The 22,662-nt window shown below is 37.3% G+C and overlaps 1 protein-coding gene across 3 annotated transcripts in view; it reads left to right on the top strand.

Moving 5' to 3' along the window:
• ROCK1 (Rho associated coiled-coil containing protein kinase 1) overlaps window positions 1–22,662 on the top strand; it is a 160,519-nt gene that overhangs the window by 110,346 nt on the left and 27,511 nt on the right. For all 3 annotated transcript variants that reach the window (XR_008621949.2, XM_008968595.6, XM_003815640.6), the window contains exons 17-22: window positions 7,134–7,240; window positions 8,744–8,894; window positions 12,968–13,128; window positions 15,540–15,724; window positions 17,240–17,309; window positions 20,374–20,468. Coding sequence is in view for 2 of the 3 variants with exons in the window: in XM_008968595.6 (XP_008966843.3) it covers window positions 7,134–7,240; window positions 8,744–8,894; window positions 12,968–13,128; window positions 15,540–15,724; window positions 17,240–17,309; window positions 20,374–20,468 (769 nt within the window). In the remaining variant the exon portion in view is untranslated. The remainder of the gene's footprint in view (window positions 1–7,133; window positions 7,241–8,743; window positions 8,895–12,967; window positions 13,129–15,539; window positions 15,725–17,239; window positions 17,310–20,373; window positions 20,469–22,662) is intronic.

Below are 22,662 nucleotides of genomic sequence, written 5' to 3'. Positions count from 1 at the left end.
GTGTGAATTTGAGGATTGGCTTTTCTATTTCTGCAAAAAAGACCTTTAGAATTTTGATAGCAATTTCTTTGAATCTGTAGATTACTTTGTGTAGTATTGCCATCTTAACAATATTAAATCTTCCAGCCAGGCGCCAGTGGCTCACGCCTGTAATCTCAGCATTTTGGGAAGCCAAGGTAGGCAGATCACTTGAGCACAGGAGTTTGAGACCCCCCCGAGCAACATGGCGAAGCCTGTCTCTACAAAAAATAAAAAATCAGCCAGGTGTGGTGGTGCACGCCTGTTGTCCCAGTGCTCCAGCCTGGCTGACAGAGGCAGACCTTGTCTCAAAAAAAACCAAAACTAATATTAAGTCTTCCAATCCATGAACAAGGATATATTTTCATTTATTTAGATCTTTTAAAATGTGTTTCAGCAGTGTTTTTGTTCGTTTGTGTGTTTGTTTTTAGTTTTCTATATACAAATTTCTTCCTGGGTATTTTATTCTTTTTGATGCTCTTTTAAAGGGAATTTTCTCAATTTTCTTTTTGGATTGTTCATTGAGTATGATGTTAGCTGTGGGTATTTCATGAATACCTTGCTTTACATATTTTTAATGCAGTGTTTTTTGGTGTGTAAGATTTTGACTCCTGTATCTTCTGGGTGGATTAAAATTTGTATTATAAATGATATTAAATGTATCTGACTCTGAGGCTTTTTCTTAATGTGCATTTTCTTCTTATATCTTGCCCATTAATTTATTTTTAATTTTTGTATGTTCTTGGTGGGACTCAATGCCTTTTCGTAGATTATGCCTTTTTGTAAATTTTATATTTTATTTTGGCATTTTAACACATTTAAATTAGTTTTTTGCTAAAACATTAATATTTCAGCAAATGGTATTTGTCATGATGAATGAACTTTTTAATGTATTGTAGAATTTGGTTTGCTAGCATCTTGTTGAGGGTTTTTGCATGTGTGCTCCTCGTGAATATTGGCTTATAACTTTTTTGTTTGTTTGTCTTTTAAAATGTGTCTTCATCTGGTTTTGGTATCTAGGTAATACTGGCCTTGTAGAATGAGTTTGGAAACATTCTCTCCTCCTCTATTCTTTGAAATAGTTTGAGTAGGATTGTTATTTGTTCATCTTTAAATGTTTGGTAAGGGCCGGATGCGGTGGCTCACGATTGTAATCCCAGCCCTTTGAGAGGCCAAGGTGGGCGGATCACTTGAGGTCTGGAGTTCCAGACCAGCCTGGCCTGGCCAACATGGAGAAACCCCATCTGTACTAAAAATACAAAATTAGCCGGGCATGGTGGTGCATGTCTGTAATCCCAGCTACTCGGGAGGCTGAGGCAGGAGAATCACTTGAACCCGGGAGGCGGAGGTGGCAGTGAGCCGAGATTGCATCACTGCACTCCAGCCTGGGTGACAGAGCAAAATTCTGTCTCAAAAAAAAAAAAAAAAAAAAAAAGTTTGGTAAAATTTAGCAGTAAAGCCATTCAGTCCTGGGCTTTTATTTGCTGGAAGACTTTTTATTACAGCTTAGATCTCATTACTTATTATTTGTCTGTTTAGGTTTTGGATTTCTTCATGGTTCAATCTTGGTAGGTTGCATGTGTCCGATCTTTATTATTTATTTTCTTCTACTAATTTTGGGTTTGTTTTGCTCTGGCTTTTCTAGTTCTTTGAGATGTATCATTAAGTTGTTTATTGAAACTTTTTCTACCTTTTTGATGTAGATGCTCAGAGCTATAAGCTTTCCTGTTAGTACTGCTTTCACTGTATCCCATCGGCTTTTGTATGTTTTGTTTTCATTATCATTTGTTTCAGGAAATATTTTAATTTTCTTCTTAATTTCTTCATCAATCCGCTGGTCATTCAGGAGCATATTCTTTAATTTCCAGGTATTTGTATCGTTTCAAAAATTCCACTTTTTGGCCAGGCATGATGGCTCATGCCTGTCATCCCAGCACTTCGGGAGGCTGAGGCGGGTGGATCACTTGAGGTCAGAAGTTCGGGACCAGCCTGGCCAACATGGTGAAACCCTGTCTCTACTAAAAACACAAAAATTAGCCAGGAGTGGTTGCAGGCACCTGTAGTCCCAGCTACTTAGGAGGCTGAGGCAGGAGAATCGCTTGAACCCGGGAGTCAGAGGTTGCAGTGAGCCAAGATCACGCCATTTGTACTCCAGCCTGGGGTACAAGAGCGAAACTTCGTCTCAAAAAAAAAAAAATCCACTTGTTGTTGATTTCTAGTTTTGTTTCATTGTGGCCAGAGAAGATAGATACATGATATCATTTTACTTTTTTTGAATTTTTCAAGACTTGCTTTGTGGTGTAACATATGGTCTGTCCTTGAGAATGATCCTCATGCTAAGGAGAATGTATATTCTGTGGCTGTTGGATGAAATGTTCTGTAAATATTTATGAGGTCCCATTTGGTCTATAGTGCAGATTAAATCTGATGTTCTCTTTGTTGATTTTCTGTCTAGATGATCTGTCCAGTGCTGAAAGTGAGGAGTTGAAGTCTCCAGGATTGGGGTCTATCCCTGTCTTTAGCTCTAACAATATCTGCTTTATATATCTGGTTGCTCCAGTGTTGGGTGCATCTGTATTTACAATTGTTATATTCTCTTGCTGAATTGACCCCTTTATCATTACATTATGACCTTTTCTGTGCCTTTTTATAGTTTTTGTCTTGAAATCTATTTTGTCTGATACAAGTATAACTGCTACTGCTCTTTTTTTGTTTTTGTTTTTGTTTTAATTGGCATGGAATATCTGTTTCCATCCCCTTGTTTTCTCTGTGTATGTCTATGTATACCTTTATACATGAAGTGTGTTTCTTGTAGTCAACAGATCATTGGGTTCTGTTTTTTTGTTTTTTTGTTTGTTTGTTTTTTGGTCCATTCAGCCACTCCATGTCTTTTGATTGGGCAGTTTAGTTCATCTGCATTCACTGTTATTGTTAATAAGTAGGGACGTACTCCTGCCATTTAGTTATTTTTTTGTGATTGTTTTGTGGTCTTCTCTTCCTTCTTTCCTTCCTGTTTCCTCTTAATGAACATGATTTTCTCTGGTGATAGGTTTTAATTTCTTGCTGCTTATTTTTTGGGTATCTATCTGTTGTATGTCTTTTGATTTGAGGTTACCATGAGGCTTGCAAATAATATCCTCTAACCCATTATTTTAAACTGATGATGACTTAACAGTGATGGCATTAACAAACTAACAAACAAGCAAAGAGAAAACTAATACAAACTCTACACTTTAACTTGGTCCCCTGCATCTTAACTTTTCGTTGCTTCTATTTATAATCTTACTGCATCTTGGAAAGTATTGTAGTTGTTATTTTTGATCAGTTCTTTTAGTCTCTCTACCCAAGATATGAATAATTTATACACTGCAATTGCAGTGTTACAATAGTGTTTTTCAGTGTACTTATCATTACCCTGTGGCCACCACCCCTGGAACTGTGCTGAGTCAGACCTCTGAACCCTTAGAACCTTCTTGTGCTTGAATGTTGGTATCTTTTTCTAGATTTGGGAAGTTCTGTATTATTACCCTTTGAGTAAACTTTCTACCCTTCTCTTTCTGCCTGCTCTTTAAGGCTAATAACTCTTAGATACTGTCTTTTGAGGCTATTTTCTAGATCTTATATGCATGTTCCATTCTTTTTAATTCTTTTTTGTCTCCTATGACTGTATTTTCAAATAGTCTGTCTTCAAGCTCACTAATACTTTCTTTTGCTTGAACATTTCTGCTGGTAAGAGACCCTGATGCATTCTTCAGTATGTCAGTTGCATTTTTCAACTCCAGAATTTCTGCTTGATTCTTTGTATTTATTTCAATCTTTTTGTTAAATTTATCTGATGGGATTCTGAATTCCTTCTTTGTTTTATCTTGAATTTCTTTGATTTTCCTCAAAACAGCTATTTTAAATTCTCTGTCTGAAAGGTCTTATATCTCTGTCTCTCCAGGATTGGTCCCTGGGGCCTTATTTAGTTTCTTTGGTGAGATTATGTTTTCCTGAATGGTCGTGATGTTTGTGGTTGTTTGTTGGTGTCTGGGCATTGAAGAGTTAGGTATTTATTGTAGTCATTGCAGTCTGGGCTTGTTTGTACCTGTCCTTTTTGGAAAGGCTTTCCAGGTATTCGAAGGGACTTAGGTGTTGTGATTTAAGTTTTTGGTCACTGTAGCCATATCTGTATTAGGAGGCATCCCAAGCCCAGTAATACTGTGGCTTTTGCAGACTCTTAGAGGAACCATGTTGGTGGTTTTGGGTAAGATGTGGAAGAATTATCTGTATTATAATGCAGAGACTCTTGTTCTCTTCCCTTTCTCCCAAACAAATGGAGTCTCTCTGTGCTGAGCTGCCAGGGAGAGGTTGGGGAGGGGTTACACAATCACCCTTGTAGCCACCACCACTGGAACTGTGCTGGGTCAGACCTGAAGCCAGCACAGCACTGGGTCTCAATGCTGCCAGGCTTGGGACTCTCCCTTCAGGGCAGTGGGCTCCCCTCTGGCCCAGAGCAGGTCCAGAAATGCCATCCAAGAACCAGGACCTGGAATTGGGGGCCCCAAGAGCCTGCTTGGTGCTGTACCCCACCATGGCCAAGCTGATATATATCACTAAGCTGATTGTTGGTTCTTATGAAGGTGCTTTTCTGTGTGAATGGTTGTTCAAATTGGTGTTCCTGCAGGGAGGACAATCGGTGGAGGCTTCTATTTGGCCCTTCTCTGCCTCCCCCTGTTTTATTTTTAATTGACACATAATAATTGTACATACTTATGGGATGTTTTGGTACGTATATACAATGTGTAATGATCAAATTATGGTAATTAGTATGTATATCTCCTCAAACATTTGTCATTTCTCTACGGTGAGAACATTCAAAATCATCTCTTCTAGCTATTTTGAAATATGCAGTATGTTATTGTTAACTATAGTCAGCCTACTGCATGGTGGGAACATTTTCATTCTTCAGTGCTGCTTTTGGATAAGCAAAAGGTCTTAATTTCTTGTATTTGATGTAGTCCAGTGTATCTAGTTTTTTCTTTATTGTTAGTGCGGTTTTTAGTGTGGCCTATCGAAAAAGTCTTTGACTAGATTATGAAGATAATATCTTCTATTAGCTTTTAGAAATTTTGTTTTAATCAACTTAGATTATGATACCTAGTGTTTGGGCCCTTATTCCTCCCACTATGTTTTTATATTTTCTGTATATAAAGCTTCTTTGCTTTCGTGTATTGCACAGGTAAGTTCTAGTTTATTTCCGACATTTCTTTTCAGACAGAGTAAATGAGGAAAATAAACTATACTTAATTTGTCTCTTTCATGTGGTTGCTAGGAATCTTGCATGGATTCAACCCATATAGTTTATTATCTTGTCTCCTTAGGAGTTGGTTTGTAGTAAGCTGCTTCTACATGAAAAATTCAAAGATTAATCTGAATTACTATCTTTGTACAGATTTTTTTAAATGATTTTTAAAACAGATTTTCTCCTAGAACTCCTGGGCTCAAGCGATCCTCCCACCTCAGTCTCCCAAGTAGCTGGGACTACAGACTTGTGTCACCACACCCAGGTGATTTTTGTATTTGAGACAGGGCTTCACCATGTTGCCTAAGCTGATCTCAAACTCCTGAGCTCAGGCAATCTGCCTGCCTCAGCCTCCCAAAGTGCTGAGATTACAGGCGTGAACCACTACACCTGGCCTATTTTAAAGATAATTATATCATTTATTTTTTAAATTATAATTTCTAAATAGCACTTCAACATTTAAACATCTTAGCACATTTGCTTTATCTCTGTCCACACAAACACACATATACTCTGTATTTTTGGTCAATTATTTGAAAGAAAGCGGCAGCTGTTTCTTTCTCCTACATGAACATACTCCAACATGAAAATATCTCGAGTGTGTAAATAAAATTATTTATTTCATTGTTCTCTAGATCTAGAACTAATCTAGCAGATATGCATTATCAGGTGCCAAAGATTTAATATTTATTTGTTTATTAAAGAACTACCTTAGAAACCCTGAAATATGGGAGGTGACTAGAGTACATTTGAGAGTGGGACAAGTACAGTAAGTCAAACTGTACTTTGAGTAGTACAGAAGTTTTACTGGCCCATCTGGTACTTCATCTATTTTCCTTGTCAAATCCTAGGCCACTTTGAATCACAAAATATGAAAATATAATTTTTATTTTAAGCTAGACAATATAAGTATATTAAGTCAGATACTACATGTGTTAAATTTGTGTGTTTATTAAATATTTATGCCTTAAATACCTGTAAGGTTAAAGCACGTTTTAATGAGTAGACAATTACTAAATATATGAGTTACTACCATTGCAAGGCATGAACATCAGGTAAGTTAAAACTAAGCTTTGTTAGAGTACTTGAATTCCTTAAAAACTTAGTTTTCTATGAAAATAGAGTTTGGCTCCATTAAGTTTAAAAGTAATTTTATTAAACGCTTTGCAGTGTCTGGCACATATGGACCACTTAATACTTGCCTTAATTAACTAAAGGCTCTCACCTTTAATGTGGTTAGAAAGAGCACTCAGTGCCGGGCGCAGTGGCTCACGCCTGTAATCCCAGCACTTTTGGAGGCTGAAGCAGGCGGATCACGAGGTCAGGGGATCGAGACCATCCTGGCTAACAAGGTGAAACCCCGTCTCTACTAAATATACAAAAATTAGCCAGGCCTGGTGGCAGGCGCCTGTAGTCCCAGCTACTCGGGAGGCTGAGGCAGGAGAATGGCGTGAACCCAGAGGCAGAGCTTGCAGTGAGCCGAGATTGTGCCACTGCACTCCAGCCTGGGCAACAGAGCGAGACTCCATCTCAAAAAAAAAAAAAAAAAAAAAAAGCACTCAGTAAGGACTTGGATCTGATTTCTAGCTCAAGCTGAGGCTTTATCTCTTTGGCTACTTGTAAATAAGGAATATGCACTAGATTATATCCAATTAGCATTACTATTTTTATTCCATATCTTGTGTTTATTGTGAAAACACTTAATAAATCTTATCGGATCAGGAAACTTAATACATTAAAAACACACATTTTTTAAAAACTAAATTGTCAATACTGAACAAAAAGACTTCTTTCAATGACTACAGACTTGAACTTTTTTCTCACTTGATAGCTCGAATTACATCTTTACAAGAGGAGGTGAAGCATCTCAAACATAATCTCGAAAAAGTGGAAGGAGAAAGAAAAGAGGCTCAAGACATGCTTAATCACTCAGAAAAGGTAAATGATTTAACATATACCAATTATTATAAAATAGTAATTACTGATTATCATAGACTACTAGGTGGTTTTATAAAATAGCATTTATTCTTAATGTTTATATAGTTACATTTCTAAAAGTTTTTATGTTTGATTGGTTGTACGTGGGGATGTATGTATGTCTTATTTAGGGTTTTGTTATTTGTTATTTTTATTTTTACCCTAGAGAGCATTAGATGTTTCATGTTAACAGATCATCACAGATTCCTTTGGTTTGGAAATACCTTTTTATAAAGTATGTTTCCCTATTTTCTTTGTACATGAGTAAGATGAATGTGCTGTGAGGGCTTATGAAGAAGGAAAACAACAGATCAGTACGTGGTAGATGATGAGTACCTGTTCTGTTGTTTTACAGTTAGCAAAATAGAAAAGAGCATAAAGTGATTGGCCTTTGCATTTAGAATTTTCTTAACAATAAAAATTTCATTGGTTATTCTCTGTTATATACCTAGCTAAGAGTTAAATAGATGATATAAAGATACAGCTGTCACTTTTTCAAAGCCTCTGAAATGTTGGAGGTTCAATAGAACCTCAGGTAAATTATCAGAAAAGCCACTACTTATCTTGTCCTTTGGACATGTTTTGTCACAATTAGAATAGTTTTTGATGGCCAAGCTGGTGTAAATGTGGACATAGGATAAAAGAAGCTTGAAGAGTAGAAAAGGGTACCCAAACAGAAATGGAATATATTTTGACTCATTTTTCCTTTCTATATCAATGACTTGCCACAGGATAGTTTGTGGGTTTTTTTGTTCGTTTTTTGTTTTTGTTTTTTTGTGAAAGCAAAGTAAATGTGGATATAGATGCAAATGTAGATAAAGATCATTTAATATATTTTTTTAAAGTGGTAGCAGGCCAGGCAAGGTGGCTCATGCCTGTAGACCCAACACTTTGGGAGGCTGACACAGGAGGATTGCTTGAGCCCAGGAGTTTGAGAATAGCCTAGGCAGTGGAGCGAGACCCCATCTCTACAAAAAAATGCTTAAAAATTAGCCAGGTGTGGTGGCATATGCCTGTAATACTAGCCACTCCAGAGGCTAAGGCTGGAGGATAGCTTGAGCCCAGGAGTTCAAGGCTGCAGTGAGCTGAGAAGGTGCCACTGCACTCCAGCCTGGGTGACAGAGTGAGACCTCATCTCTTTAAAAAAAAAAGAAAAGAAAAAAAAAGATGGTATCAGAAATTTTTAAATAAACTGAAAATTTGTCTTATTCATTTCTGATCTTAGCAATGAACTGTCCTGAACATAACCACCAGCACAGCCTTGTTCTGCCCTCCGCCATGGTTAATGATTCAAATGGGAACGGAGGGGGTAAAGAAAAGGTTATCTTTTGCTTTTAATTATATGTGTTTATTGTGATTTTTAAAATAAGGCATCATATCTCTTCCAGAATATTAAATGTAAGATTTACTAACATGCATGCCTTCTGCACAGTTTATTACATGACTCCTACTCCCATTTTACAGGAAAAGAATAATTTAGAAATAGATTTAAACTACAAACTTAAATCATTACAACAACGGTTAGAACAAGAGGTAAATGAACACAAAGTAACCAAAGCTCGTTTAACTGACAAACATCAATCTATTGAAGAGGCAAAGTCTGTGGCAATGTGTGGTAAGTGTCAGTTTTAATATTTTTACAAAATTGGCTTTCAATAGTGACTACAAAAAATTTGGTTTTGGTCAAAATTTTATACGGTATAACTCGTAGAAATTATAATATAAATTATAGGCCTGGCACAGTGGCTCATGCCTGTAATCCCATCACTTTGGGAGGCTGAAGCCAATGGGTCACTTGAGGCCAGGAGTTTGAGACCAGCCTGGCCAATGTGGTGAAACCCCGTCTCTACTAAAAATAAAAAAATTAGCCAGGTGTGGTGTTGCACGCCTGTAATCCCAGCTACTGGGGAGGCTGAGGCAGGAGAATCGCTTGAACCCAGGAGGCAGAGGTTGCAGTGAGCCGAGATGGTGTCACTGTTCTCCAGCCTGGGCAACAGAGTGAGACTGTGTCTCAAAGAAAGAAATTATAAATTATAATCAAGAAGAGGATGCCTTCCTTTTGATACTTTCCTTTTTTTTTTTTTGAGACGAAGTTTTGCTCTTGTCTCCCGTGCTGGAGTGCAATGGTGCGATCTCGGCTCAATGCAGTCTCCGCCTCCAGGTTCAAGCAATTCTCCTGCCTCAGCCTCCCGAGTAGCTGGGATTACAGGCACCCGACACCATGCCCGGCTAATTTTTGTATTTTTAGTAGAGACAGTGTTTCACTATGTTGGCCAGGCTGGTCTCGAACTCCTGACCTCAGGTGATCCACATGCTTCGGCCTCCCAAAGTGCTGGGATTACAGGCATGAAACACCATGCCTGGCAATGCTTTCCATTTTTTAAGATCACAATTTCACCTTCTAGTTCCCTCAGTTTACTACTCTGTTTCCTATAAAAGTTAGTGGAGTCTGTCTTTTCTCTGTTTTTTAGTAGCCCTTTCCTTGATTTTCTTTATGATCCACTCTGGACCTCATCATCTGTTAATTCATCTGCTATCTTGCTTTGTACCCTCAATTTTCACATTTCTTTGTACTTCCACTGTGTTATGCCTCCAAACACAACCCTAGTTCAGACCAGCCAGCCACTTTCTTCAAGCAGTTGAGTGTTAGTCCAATGCATTATCTGCAACCTGAGTTGTCAATTTTTTTTCAATTTTTAAAAATTATTTATTTTTGGTAGAGAAAGAGTCTCACTATGTTGTCCAGGCTGGTCTTGAGCTCCTGGGCTCAAGGGATCCTTCCACCTCGGCCTCCCAAAGTGCTGGGATTACAGGCATGAGCCACCATGCTTGGCTGTCAATTTTTTTTGAACATATCGGTCATAAGTTTCTTCTCCCAGATTTTTATTTATCTTAAGTTTCCTGTGCCGTTTCTTTATCACTCCAGTTTTAGGTGAATTTTATTCTTATTTCACAAGTAAATAATGAAAGCATAGGTGTGAACTCCTCAAAATCTAGTTTTCTTGTCAATCTATCCTATCCTTTACCTGTCTTCATTATCTTCACTGTTATCTTAAAGGAGGGTAAGCTCCTCTTATCTTAACTTCTTTTCTCCTTTTCTTTTCTATATCATCAACCTTTTTACCTCCATTATCTTCTTTCTTACTGTAAACATGAACAAGTCTCCCATCTTAAAAACAGAGACAAATCCATGCAGCAATCTGTGATCCTTACTAATTACTACTGTTTTATTTCAAATAAATTAATAAAATAGTCAAACTTCAATGGTGTCAGATTCTTTATAGAAAAAAATTAAAAAATATCCAAACTAACAAGTCTTTTCCTCACCTTCGGCTTATTCTTAACCTACTACAGTCTGGATGTGTTGGCATCTTAAATTATTTTTGCTCAAAAGAAAGCTCATAATCTCATCCATCAAACCTGCTCTTATTCTTTATTCTCACTAACCTAGTTAATGGCCATATGGTCTTTATGAGCTCAGGCTTTGGAATCAGACAGATCAGTGTTGCTCTGTAACTATTCTAAGTTAGATGAAAAATGCATGTAAAGTGCCTGTGCATAGAAAGTTTTCAGTAGCTATTATCTTGGCTACTGAACATCACATCATCATCTTGCCAAGAGTTGTTCTACTCATCAGTCATTCTCACTTAGGTTAGAACAATTTTCCTTTTTAGTCAAATTGTATTTTGGTTGTCCTTAAAATCCTTTAGTGGCTTTTCATTGTTTGCAGGGTACCTTTCAAACTCCTTGTATATACAGAATCTTTAAGTTGACACTTGCCTGTCTTTACAATCTTACTACTCTACACTTTGTTGTGTGTACCCTGTGCTTCTGCCATATTGAGCTTCTTTTATTTCTTTCACTTAAGTTAATTATTGACTGCCTACAGACAAGGCACAGCTGGGAATATCGCAGAGAATAAAACTGACAGGAAGCCCGGAGATTACATTCAGATGGTGAATATAGACAAAAAAAAAAAAAAAGAATACATAAATGAAAATACGTACAGCTTGTAATTATTAATGGGAAGGAAATACATATTAATATGATTGTTTTGACTTGGCACTGCCCTGGATGGAGGTTCTGAGGAAGGCTTTCTGAGCTAGTAATATTTGAGGTAAGAACTGAAAGTCAAAATGAACCACCTGTTAAATGCGCTGGAGAAAGTGCATTCCAGGCAGAAGTGATAGTAAGTTCAGTATTCTTATTCTAAGATTTGTATGAAGCCACTAGCACATTTTAAGCTTCTGGGATGTGTAATTTATATTTTTAAAGATCATTCCCGCTGCTCTGTGGGGAATGCTTTCAAGAGTGAGAACAGTGATAAAAAGGGAGATCAGTTAGAAAGCTATACGCTGTAAACACTGCTAGTAGTAGAGAGGGAAAGAAGTCGAGGTATAGAGGAGAAGAGTGATGAATTGGATAGAAAGAGGCCGGGTGCGGGGACTCACACCTGTAATGCTTGCACTTTGGGAGGGCAAGGCAGGCAGATCATTTGAGGTCAGGAGTTCGAGACCAGCCTGGGCAACATGGTGAAACCCCCATCTCTACTAAAAAATACAAAAATTAGCTGCATGTAGTGGTGCGTACCTGTAATCTCAGCTACTCAGGAGGCTGAGGCAGGAGTATTCTTAGAATCCAGGAGGCAGAAGTTGCAGTGAATCGAGATTGCACCACTGTATTCCATCCTGGGCAACAGAGCGAGACACCATCTCAAAAAAAAAAAAACAAAAAAAAACTGAGTCTAACTGGGGTTGGAATGGTTTGGGGATAGGCCAGAAGTAAAGGCATCTATTGTGGATATGTTAACTTTAATAAGATTATTAGATATCTAGGTGGAGATGTTAAATAGTCAATTGGTATCTAAGTCTGGAGCTCAGGAGAGAGATATCAAGAGTCAGAAGAACATAGTGGATGGATTTGTGTTTGATTAAACAGAAGGGTCTTAAGAGGTGACAGTTTTATTGGTGTAGCTAAGTTTGTAAGTTTGGGGGGAAAGATAAGGAATAGTTTATTTATATTTATTTAATAGTTTATATTTTGTCACCTAGAGGGTGGTCTCCAAGAGTGGGAAAGCACACTTTAAATAAACTTGAATCCTTATGGGGCAACTTACTAGTTACATGAACATGGAAAAGTTTAACCTCTCAGAAGCTTAGTTATATTTCAAAAAAGGAGCCTCAGTGTAGACTAATATATTCCAGTAATAATTAAAAGAGGTATACTACTGTGGAATCTTATTCATCTGAATTGTATAAATTGGAGTTCCCACCATAGCCTTAAGCCTCTTCAACCTTTTCTGGAACAATGCAGGGTATAAATTAATAACCACAACCTTATTTTTCTGCTTTTGCTTGATATACGTTCATTGGTCTTTGTTAATTCACTTCCTTTCTAGCTATACTCTTCACCTTCTAGTCTGAAAGTGGTACCGATTAATCTCTCATCATTGGGCAAGAGCTGGGTTTAGAAGATTTTATTACTGTATTATATTTTATAACTCCTTTTCTTTAGAGATTTCTGCTATATAGTTTACATAATGTGAGAATTTCTATAATTACTAGCTCTATTCAAGTCCCAGAATAAAAACAATAGAGACATTTGAAACCAGTTTACAGCCCATATAAAGTGAAATGTGTTAAAGTACTCTTTCTTTAAATGTATGTTTGTAACTTTTTGCTTTCCCAGAGACGGAAAAAAAGCTGAAAGAAGAAAGAGAAGCTCGAGAGAAGGCTGAAAATCGGGTTGTTCAGATTGAGAAACAGTGTTCCATGCTAGACGTTGATCTGAAGCAATCTCAGCAGAAACTAGAACATTTGACTGGAAATAAAGAAAGGATGGAGGATGAAGTAAGAAAAATAGTACTGACTTTGTTCATCTGTTAAAAGAGAAACGGTTATATAAGTTATGACTGAAGAGTTATCTATAATTTAAACACCATGAAGGAGATTTGAATGAAATAATTGACATGGGTCTATATTCACTGCTGTATGGTTACCCCAGCACCTAGAATTTTCCTCTTCAAATAGTTATTGAACATTCACTCTGTGTGATCTATGCCATTTTTCACTATGACAGTACAACTATATTGAAATGTCATAGTTCCTTCCCTGAAAAAACTGACCATCTGCTTTAAAGAAAAAAAAAAGTCTTTATTATAATGCATCTTATATCCCCAAAAAAAGAGCATTGCTCTTAGATTTCAATAAAAGTGTTTAGCTGCAGTCTTTCCTGGCTTAGATTGATAGCACAGGGTATACATTTTATAAAGCAGTTAATAAACAGATAAAATGACAGTATGTCCTGGTGGTTACTATATGTACTTTAGAAATTATTTCTAAGACTGAAAGTAGGAAAGCCTTTTCAAGAAGATGTAACATGTTACCTAGATTTTAAAGGTTGAGTAAGACTTCAAAAGGTAATAGTTTTGGAGTCAGGGCTTTACTTGCTAGAGGGAATATTATCAGTAAAGAGATGGATAATAAAGTGAGTACCGGCTGGATAAGAAGGTGCATAAGGAAGGCATAAAAAGGAACTTGATAGAACTTTAACTTTTTGAAGGAAAAACGAAGACATGTTGAGTAGTCATGGGAGAAATTTGTAGGCCAAAGTATCGATACTCTTTAAAACTTGCATGGGTGGCCAGGCACGTTGGCTGACACCTGTAATCCCAGCACTTCGGGAGGCTGAGGTGGGAAGATGGCACATTGCTTAAGCTCAGGAGTTTGAAACCAGCCTAGGCAACATGGTGAAACCCCATCTCAAATACAAAAATCAGCTAGGTGTGGTGGCGCATGCCTATAGTTCCAGCTACTCAGGAGGCTGAGGTGGGAGGATTCCTTGCACCTCAGGAGGTCGAGGCTGCAGTGAGCCAAGATTGCTCCATGGCACTCAGCCTGGACATCAGAGTGAGACCCTGTCTCTAAAAAATAAAAAATAAAACTTGCATGGGAGCTATAGGTGAAAGCACTTTTAGAAAAATCAATCTGGTAGTGGTATATAGAATGGACTAGAAAGAAGAGAAATTAGAGATACCTATTAAAGCTAGCATGCAGGAGGAATGTATGTTCAAAATTTGAAAGATAATATTCAGTCATTTAAAAAACATAATTTTTGACTACCTATTTGGCTCTGTGCTAGGAATTGGGGGTTACTGAAGTGAATAAGATATAGGTATGGTCCTGACTTTGTTGGAACTTACAGCCAGGAGGGAAAAACAGATATTAAAATAGTAACTACAAGCATTGCAAATAATTAAAAAGAAAGTACTGAATGCTATAGGGGTGTATTACTAATCACATTTGGGAGTTACAGAAGGCCTTGCTAAGAGTATGACATCTGAGAGCTGAAGAATGAATAAATGAAGGAGGATAAAACAGGAGTAGTGCGTACAAGAAATGTGAGGTGAGGGAGAATTTGTTGCATTTGAGGATCTGAAGAATATGATTGGATTGTAGAGAATGGCCAATGATAGGAATAGAATTAGAACAGATCATGAAGGCCATTGTAAACCACTGTATGAATTTTGAGTTCATTGGTCTCAACACCTAATAAACACTTCAGAAATATTTGTTGAGTTGAATAAAACATACGTTCAGTTTGTTTGGTTAAGCTTTGAAGGGTTGTAGAATAGAGCACGTAAACAGGTAAATTTAAGTACTCCATTCAAATGTTCCCCCAGAAATAGCTTTTTTTTTTTTTTTTGGAGACAGAGTCACTCAGGCTGGAGTGCAGTGGCGTGATCTCAGCTCACTGCAACCTCTGACTCGCAGGCTCAAGTGATCCTCCCATGTAGCTGGGACTACAGGAGTGTACCACCATGCCTGGCCAATTTTTGTATTTTTTTGTAGAGACAGGGTTTCACCATGTTGACCAGGCTGGTCTCAAACTCTGGGTTCAAGCAATCCACCTGCCTCAGCCTCCCAGAGTGCTGGGATTACAGACATGAACCACTGTGCCTGGCCCAGAAGTGAGTTTTATAATCACCTTGTACTACAGAATTTTCATGCTGATTAGGGTAGAAAGGAACCAGAATTTTTTTCCCTCCACAAGATCTCATGTCTGAAATTTGGAAATTAATTTGACTTAATAGTAAATCTACAGTAATAAACACATGGAACAATGAAGACTCTTTAAAATACTAATATTTTCTACTAGTACCATGAATTATAATGTGCTTGATTTGGTTAGTAGTCTTTCAAATAATGTCTAATAAATTATTTAAGAGATTTAAGATCCCAATTATTTTTCTCATTCATAGGTTAAGAATCTAACCCTGCAACTGGAGCAGGAATCAAATAAGCGGCTGTTGTTACAAAATGAATTGAAGACTCAAGCATTTGAGGCAGACAATTTAAAAGGTTTAGAAAAGCAGATGAAACAGGAAATAAATACTTTATTGGAAGCAAAGAGATTATTAGAATTTGAGTTAGCTCAGCTTACGAAGTAAGTCTTTAAAATAACATTGTGATTTCTTTCTTTTTTGTGTTCATCATTGACTTGTGTGTTTGACATTTTACATATGTACAGATTATGTACTTAGAGTTTGTGAAAGAAAGAAAAAAAGTATTTAGAAGTAAAAGAATTTACTTGCAAAGGTTTTCAAGGGAGTTCAGGCTTTGGAAAGACCACAGTTTTCTCATCTGATTTTCATGTCCACAAAAGTCATCACATTTCTTCAGGTTAGAATTACAAAAATCACAGTGCCTTGTAGGAGATGTTCAAGGTTTATTTCAGAGGCTAGAATTAGACATGACACTTTGTTCCTTTTGTTTTGTGTCTTTGGTTCATCTCAAAATGCAAAAATGTCTTTTTTCTTTTTCTGTTACTCTTGGGATGTGATATGCCTGCTTATTTGAAATGGAGAACAAGCAAGATCGGGAACACTTTCACAATTTGTCGAAGAATATGCTTCACAAGTTTAATATCAAAAGTGGATATATCTTATGCCAAGTCCTGTGTTTTTATTTCCTCCACATTTATTTTATCATATCATCACTTGCTAGCTTCATTTACAAAAGTGATTCTTGGATTAAATTGTCAGTTTTCATAAAATTGGATTTATATTGGTGAAATTCTTTTCCTCTTTTAGGGCCACCATTTTCACAAAAATGTGTTTTATATTTTTTTTCTCCAAAAATACTCTCGCCCAGCATTCAGTGGAGATTGGTGTAGACTTTCTGTCAACCACATACATGCCTTTTGAGATACTGAGAATACAAAGCTATTACTGTCTAATATGAAAGTCTAGCAGCTAGATTTTCAAGCCTAGCTGCTAGGCTTTCATATTATACAGTAAATAATTATTGAAAATCTGTGTCTTTGGGTTACATTGTGTTTCCATCTTTTGGACTCTGCTCCTATGTGAGTTGTGTTTATGTATGTATTATATACATGCAGTTGTCTATCTACGTTCCTCCTTGTCAGTTTGTTGTTCTTGCTTTCCCTTCTTACCTGATGGTTCATTTCCACCAGCCCCTTTCTTGTGCTTAATTGGCCATAATATCTAGTATGCAGTACTGAATTATTACTTATTAAATATAGTACTATGGTATGTAGCACTGAATTATTAAATTTTTCATGCCCCCCTCTTTTTTTATTTACTGTACAAGACATTTTCTTCCCTATGACTGCTTTTCTCTGTAAAAATTTACCAAAAATATGGTATCAATTTTATTTTTTCATTTTGGATAGATCCACAATTAATATTCTCCAAAAAGTGATCATCAGTAGAAAAGGGTTCTCACTACTTTTGCATAGTGTCATTTTATAAGGAGCAAGATAGAACTGGTGTGGCCTGACCAAGTTAATTAGTAAAATAATGAATAATGAAGTATGTTTTTAAAAAATAAAGATTGTTTTAGTAAACTTTTTTATATTAGCAACTTTAACAAACTAAGAAAAAATAAAGTCTAGTATAAGTAGGAGCATTTGTTCACTTGTTTTTCTTTTCATCTGAAGACAGTATAGAGGAAATGAAGGACAGATGCGGGAGCTACAAGATCAGCTTGAAGCTGAGCAATATTTCTCGGTAAGTGAGAATCATTTTTAACATACACACTGTTTCAAAACCTGACTTAAAACAAGATATTTAGATTCTTTTATGTGAACTATAATTCTTTTTCAAATGACTCTTCATCTTCTAATAAACATTGTGACTTTTCTGCTTTTTGTTTGTCCATTTGTTTCTTGGCATATTAGGCTATCATTGGTATATGTTTTTAAATTGTAAAACTTTTCAGGCCAGGTGCGGTGGCTCACACCTGTCATCCCAGCACTTTGGGAGGCCGAGGCGAGTGGATCACTTGAGGTCAGGAGTTCAAGACCAGCCTGGCCAACATGGTGAAACCCCGTCTCTACTACAAATACAAAAATTAGCCGATTGTGGTGGCAGGCACCTGTAGTCTCAGCTACTGAGGAGGCTGAGGCAGGAGAATTGCTTGAGTCCAGTAGTTGGACATTATAATAAGCCAAGGTCATCTGTGCTCCAGCCTGGGTGACAGCAAGACTCTGTCTCATAAACAAAATGAAAGACTTTTAAATATTGTTGAAAACTCTTTCCGTTTGCTAAACGTAATTATTCAAAGTGTCTACTGCTAACTTCTGCAAAGTGATCTGTAGCATCCCATACACTTTCTTGCCATATGCTTCCACAGAGCAGTCATGCAGTGCCTCCAAATGTTTGGATGGATGTCAAATGACTTGTGGTGATTCTTGTGGATTCTTGATTTTGCTTCTAGAAAATAGTACAAAACCTGACCCTATCTCAGTTCTGATTTATTCCATTGCTTGTGGGCATTGGATTAAATAGCATTCAATTCAATAAGCTGTTATGAACCAAATTTTAAGATTTGTCTTTTTTCTGGGTTTTCAAATCAGATTATTTTTCTTTTTATCCCTTCATTGATTTACTTATTTGAATTTCAGTATTTGAAGTCAGAGAGATAAGAATCTGAGTCCTAAAGGCCAAATAGATTAATTTTAGAAATTATAAATACTTAACCTAGAGTAAGCCCTTATTCTTCTTTCATTTGCATTCCCATGGACATTTATGTATTTTTTTGCCTAGAAAAGTGCTGTTTCTTAGTGTAATAAATAAGTGTTAAAAGTAGTTCTCCACAGCTGTTTCCTGGCCCTTGCTATTTCTTTCCCTTCTCTTTTTCTTTTAAAATGAAGAGGGTAGTTAAAAAGAAATAGACATCAGAACTGGAAGTTCACTCTGTAACTTCAGCAACTAACACAATATGAGTCTGATGTGTTAAATATTTTTCACTGGCGTTGGCAAAAGCTTAGTGAATTTTGTAAGAGCCATTGTTCTGAAATAAGCATATATTATAGATATGTTAGCAGAATACTTGATAAATCTTATTTGTGGATATTTCTTTTTTTTTTTTTTTTTGAGATGGAGTTTCACCCTCTCGCCCAGGCTGGAGAGCAGTGGCACGATCTCGGCTCACTGCAAGCTCCGCCTCCCGGGTTCACGTCATTCTACTGCCTCAGCATCCCGAGTAGCTGGAACTACAGGCGCCCGCCACCATGCCTGGCTAATTTTTTGTATTTTTAGTAGAGACGGGGTTTCACCGTGTTAACCAGGATGGTTTCGATCTCCTGACCCCATGATCTGCCCGCCTCGGCCTCCCAAAGTGCTGGAATTACAGGCGTGAGCCACTGCGCCCGGCCCTTTTGTGGATATTTCTTTACCTGTCTCTCAACTACCCAGTACATCCCACCCACCAAAACAGAAGTGATTTTTCTAACATTAGTCAAGAATTGATCTAACCTTTAAATTAGTAGTATGTGTTAAATTTCTTTATAATGTCTTCCCAAATCTATAATACACTTTATTAAGCTATAATGTCTTTTTTTTTTTTTTTTTTTTTGAGATGGAATCTCACTCTGTCGCCCAGGCTGGAGAGCAGTGGCATGATCTTGGCTCACTGCAACCTCCCACTCCTGGGTTCAAGCGATTCTCCTGCCTCAGCCTCCTGAGTAGCTGGGATTACAGGAGCATGCCACCACGCCCAGCTAATTTTTTGTATTTTTAGTAGAAACGGGGTTTCACTGTGTTAGCCAGGATGGTCTCAATCTCCTGACCTTGTGATCTGCCCGCCTTGGCCTCCCAAAGTGCTGGGATTACAGGCGTGAGCCACCGCACCTGGCCATTAAGCTATAATTTCTATATAATATACCCATTTTAAGTGTACTGGTTAGTAAATTTTGACAAATATGTACAACTGTGTGACCACCACCGCAGTCAACATGTGGAACATTTTTTTTTCACTGCAAAAAGTTCCCTTATGGCCCTTCACTCTACATTTTCCCCACCCATCTCTATACACAGACAATGACTGATTGTTTTCCATGATTATTGATTATTTCACCTGTCCTAGAATTTCATCTACATGGATTCACAGTATACACTCTTTAACACGTGGTTTCTTTCACTCAGCATATTTTTTAGATTTCTTAGATTTACATGTTGTATGTATCAGTAGTTCATTCCTTTTTATTGCTGAGTAATATGAATTAACCACAGTTTTAGGCCGGGCGCGGTGGCTCACGCCTGTAATCCCAGCACTTTGGGAGGCCGAGGCGGGCGGATCACGAGGTCAGGAGATCGAGACCACGGTGAAACCCCGTCTCTAATAAAAATACAAAAAATTAGCTGGGTGCTGTGGCGGGCGCCTGTAATTCCCAGCTACTCGGGAGGCTGAGGCAGGAGAATGGCGTGAACCCGGAAAGCGGAGCTTGCAGTGAGCCGAGATCGCGCCACTGCACTCCAGCCTGGGCGACAGAGCGAGACTTTGTCTCAAAAAAAAAAAAAAAAAAAAAACCACAGTTTTGTTTTTTGGTTTTTTTTAACCCATGTATTGATGGATGTCTGGGTCATTTCCAGTTTGGAGCTGTTATAAATAAAACCATAAGGGAAATTCATGTGTAAGATTAGGTGTTGACATATATTTGCATTTGTCATGGGTAAATACTTAAGAGTGGAATTGTTGGATCATATGTTAATTTTTTAAATTTATAAGAAACTGCCAAATTGTTTTTAACCCACCATAAACACTTATTTCTTCTTGTCACTTGTTTTGCAGACACTTTATAAAACCCAGGTAAAGGAACTTAAAGAAGAAATTGAAGAAAAAAACAGAGAAAATTTAAAGAAAATACAGGAACTACAAAATGAAAAGTATGTCCATTTTACTTTAGAACAAAAATCAGTACTGCAACAGGCATTCTTAAGTTTTAAGATAGTGAATAGATGTGCCATTATTCTGGTGGGAATGGTATAGAACACAGTTTATTGGGCTAATTCAGAACAAATCAGATTAGGCTGAAATTTGCCTTTATGGTGAAAAAAACAGTGCTATAAATCAACACTGTAGCAATTGCAGAGATTCATTAAACTGACAAAAAGTTGGTTTGACAATTGTTTTCAGGGGTATTGCAATTTTTATTTTTTTAATTTTTTTTTTTTGAGATGGAGTCCTGCTCTGTCACTCAGGCTGGAGTGCAGTGGCATGATCTCGGCTCACTGCGACTTCCGCCTCCCGGGTTCAAGCGATTCTCCTGCCTCAGCCTCCTGAGTAGCTGGGATTATAGGTGTGCGCCACCACGCTCCGCTAATTTTTGTGTTTTTAGTAGAGACAGGGTTTCACCATGTTGGTCAGGTTGGTCTCAAACTCCTGGCCTCATATTCCGTCCACCTTGGCCTCCCAAAGTGCTGGGATTATAGGCATTAGCCACCATGCCTGGGCTAGTATCAATTTTAAAAGATCTATTTATATATAAATCATGCTGTCTTTGCAAATCATTATTTTAAGTTAGATAAAGGTATTTAAGGTCTTCTTAGGATTACTATGCAGGTTATGGCCGGGCATGGTGGCTCATGCCTGTAATACCAGCATTTTGGGAGGCTAAGGTGAGAGGATCACTTGAGCCCAAGAGTTCAAGACCAGCCTGGGCAACATAATGAGACCCCATCTCCAAGGAGAAAACCTTATAAAGCTATTTCAAGTGTAACAGCTTTATTTTAGAATTCAGCTGACAGGCGCAACAAGATAGTAACTCCTGCGGAGTATCTCATAGCTAGGTAATGTCAGAACAGACACTAGAACTAGTTTTTGAACATTGTTATATTCTCTTTACATTTAATCACCTTTGAAAGACTTGTTGAAAAAAACAATTACAGAAAACAGCAAAACTAATACAGTTCTTATGAATTATGACAAATGTCATTATAACCATCATCATCCATGAAAGAGAACCTTGCTATCCACTTCAGAAGCCCACTATATCCCACCTCCTAATTATGCCTTCTTTCCTCCCCACCTCAAGAGTAATCACCATCCTAATACTAATTTGTTGAAGAAACTGGATTTTTTTTGTCCTGTAGATGTTCCCTCAGTTGCGATTTTATTGATTGCATTTCTGTAGTTGGTTGAACATTCCCCATTTCCCTTATGTTTCCTGGAAGTCAGTAGTTGTATCTAGAGCTCCTCTGCCCAATATGGTGGCCAGTAGCCACATGTAGTTACTTAAATTTAAATTCAATTACGTAAAATTAAAACTTAGTTCCTCACATGTACTAGTCGTATTTCAAGTGCTCAGTAGTCACATGCAGTTAGTGTCTACCATATTATAATAGATGGTACAGATACAGAACATTTCTGACATCCTGGAAAGTTTTATTGGACATTTCTGATTTAGAAGCTTAATCAGATTCAAATCTGATTTTTAGGAGGAAGAAGACTAATTCATATATAGCCTTGTACTTTCTGGTTGCCTATTTCTGTTGTTAACCACTATGGCATTCAATGTTAGATCCTTAATACATTAGGTGTTGCAAACTGGAGATACTCACTTTTATCATTCTTCATTTTTTTTTTGTTGGAATACATAACTTTTATTTTTACTAGTTTTATAAATAAACTTAGACTTTTTGTTGTTTAACTTTGTTGACTTGATTACAAATTAAGTATAATTGCATCTTTTTGCAATTAAGTTGCCTTAATCGAGTTGATTATATTGATTAAAATATTTAAGGTCCAAAATTGACAATAGTTTGTTGCAGAGCTGTATATTATCTTAAATTTTAGCATCACAGCGGGTATAAACATACTAATTCGGTGGCCAAGTATCATAGTTTAGGTAACCTAATTAACTGGAAGCTAAGGTAGACACAAAGCTGCATTTCCTGGTTATTCTCTGATATAGTCATATTGTAGAATCTAGTCTGTTACCTACCATTTGTATGGTATTCACAGTGCAATATGCAATCCCAGGTGTATGCATTCACTGTGAAGGGGACAGTTTAGGCAGAAGCCAATCAGTGATCTGAGGAACAGAAAGAGAAAGTGATTAAAAGTGCCAAATATTCACTC

This window comes from Pan paniscus, chromosome 17, assembly GCF_029289425.2.
Source record: "Pan paniscus chromosome 17, NHGRI_mPanPan1-v2.0_pri, whole genome shotgun sequence".
Taxonomy (NCBI): Eukaryota; Metazoa; Chordata; class Mammalia; order Primates; family Hominidae; genus Pan; species Pan paniscus.
Note: the sequence above shows the minus strand (reverse complement) of the source record. Positions and strands in the feature narration are given on the sequence as shown.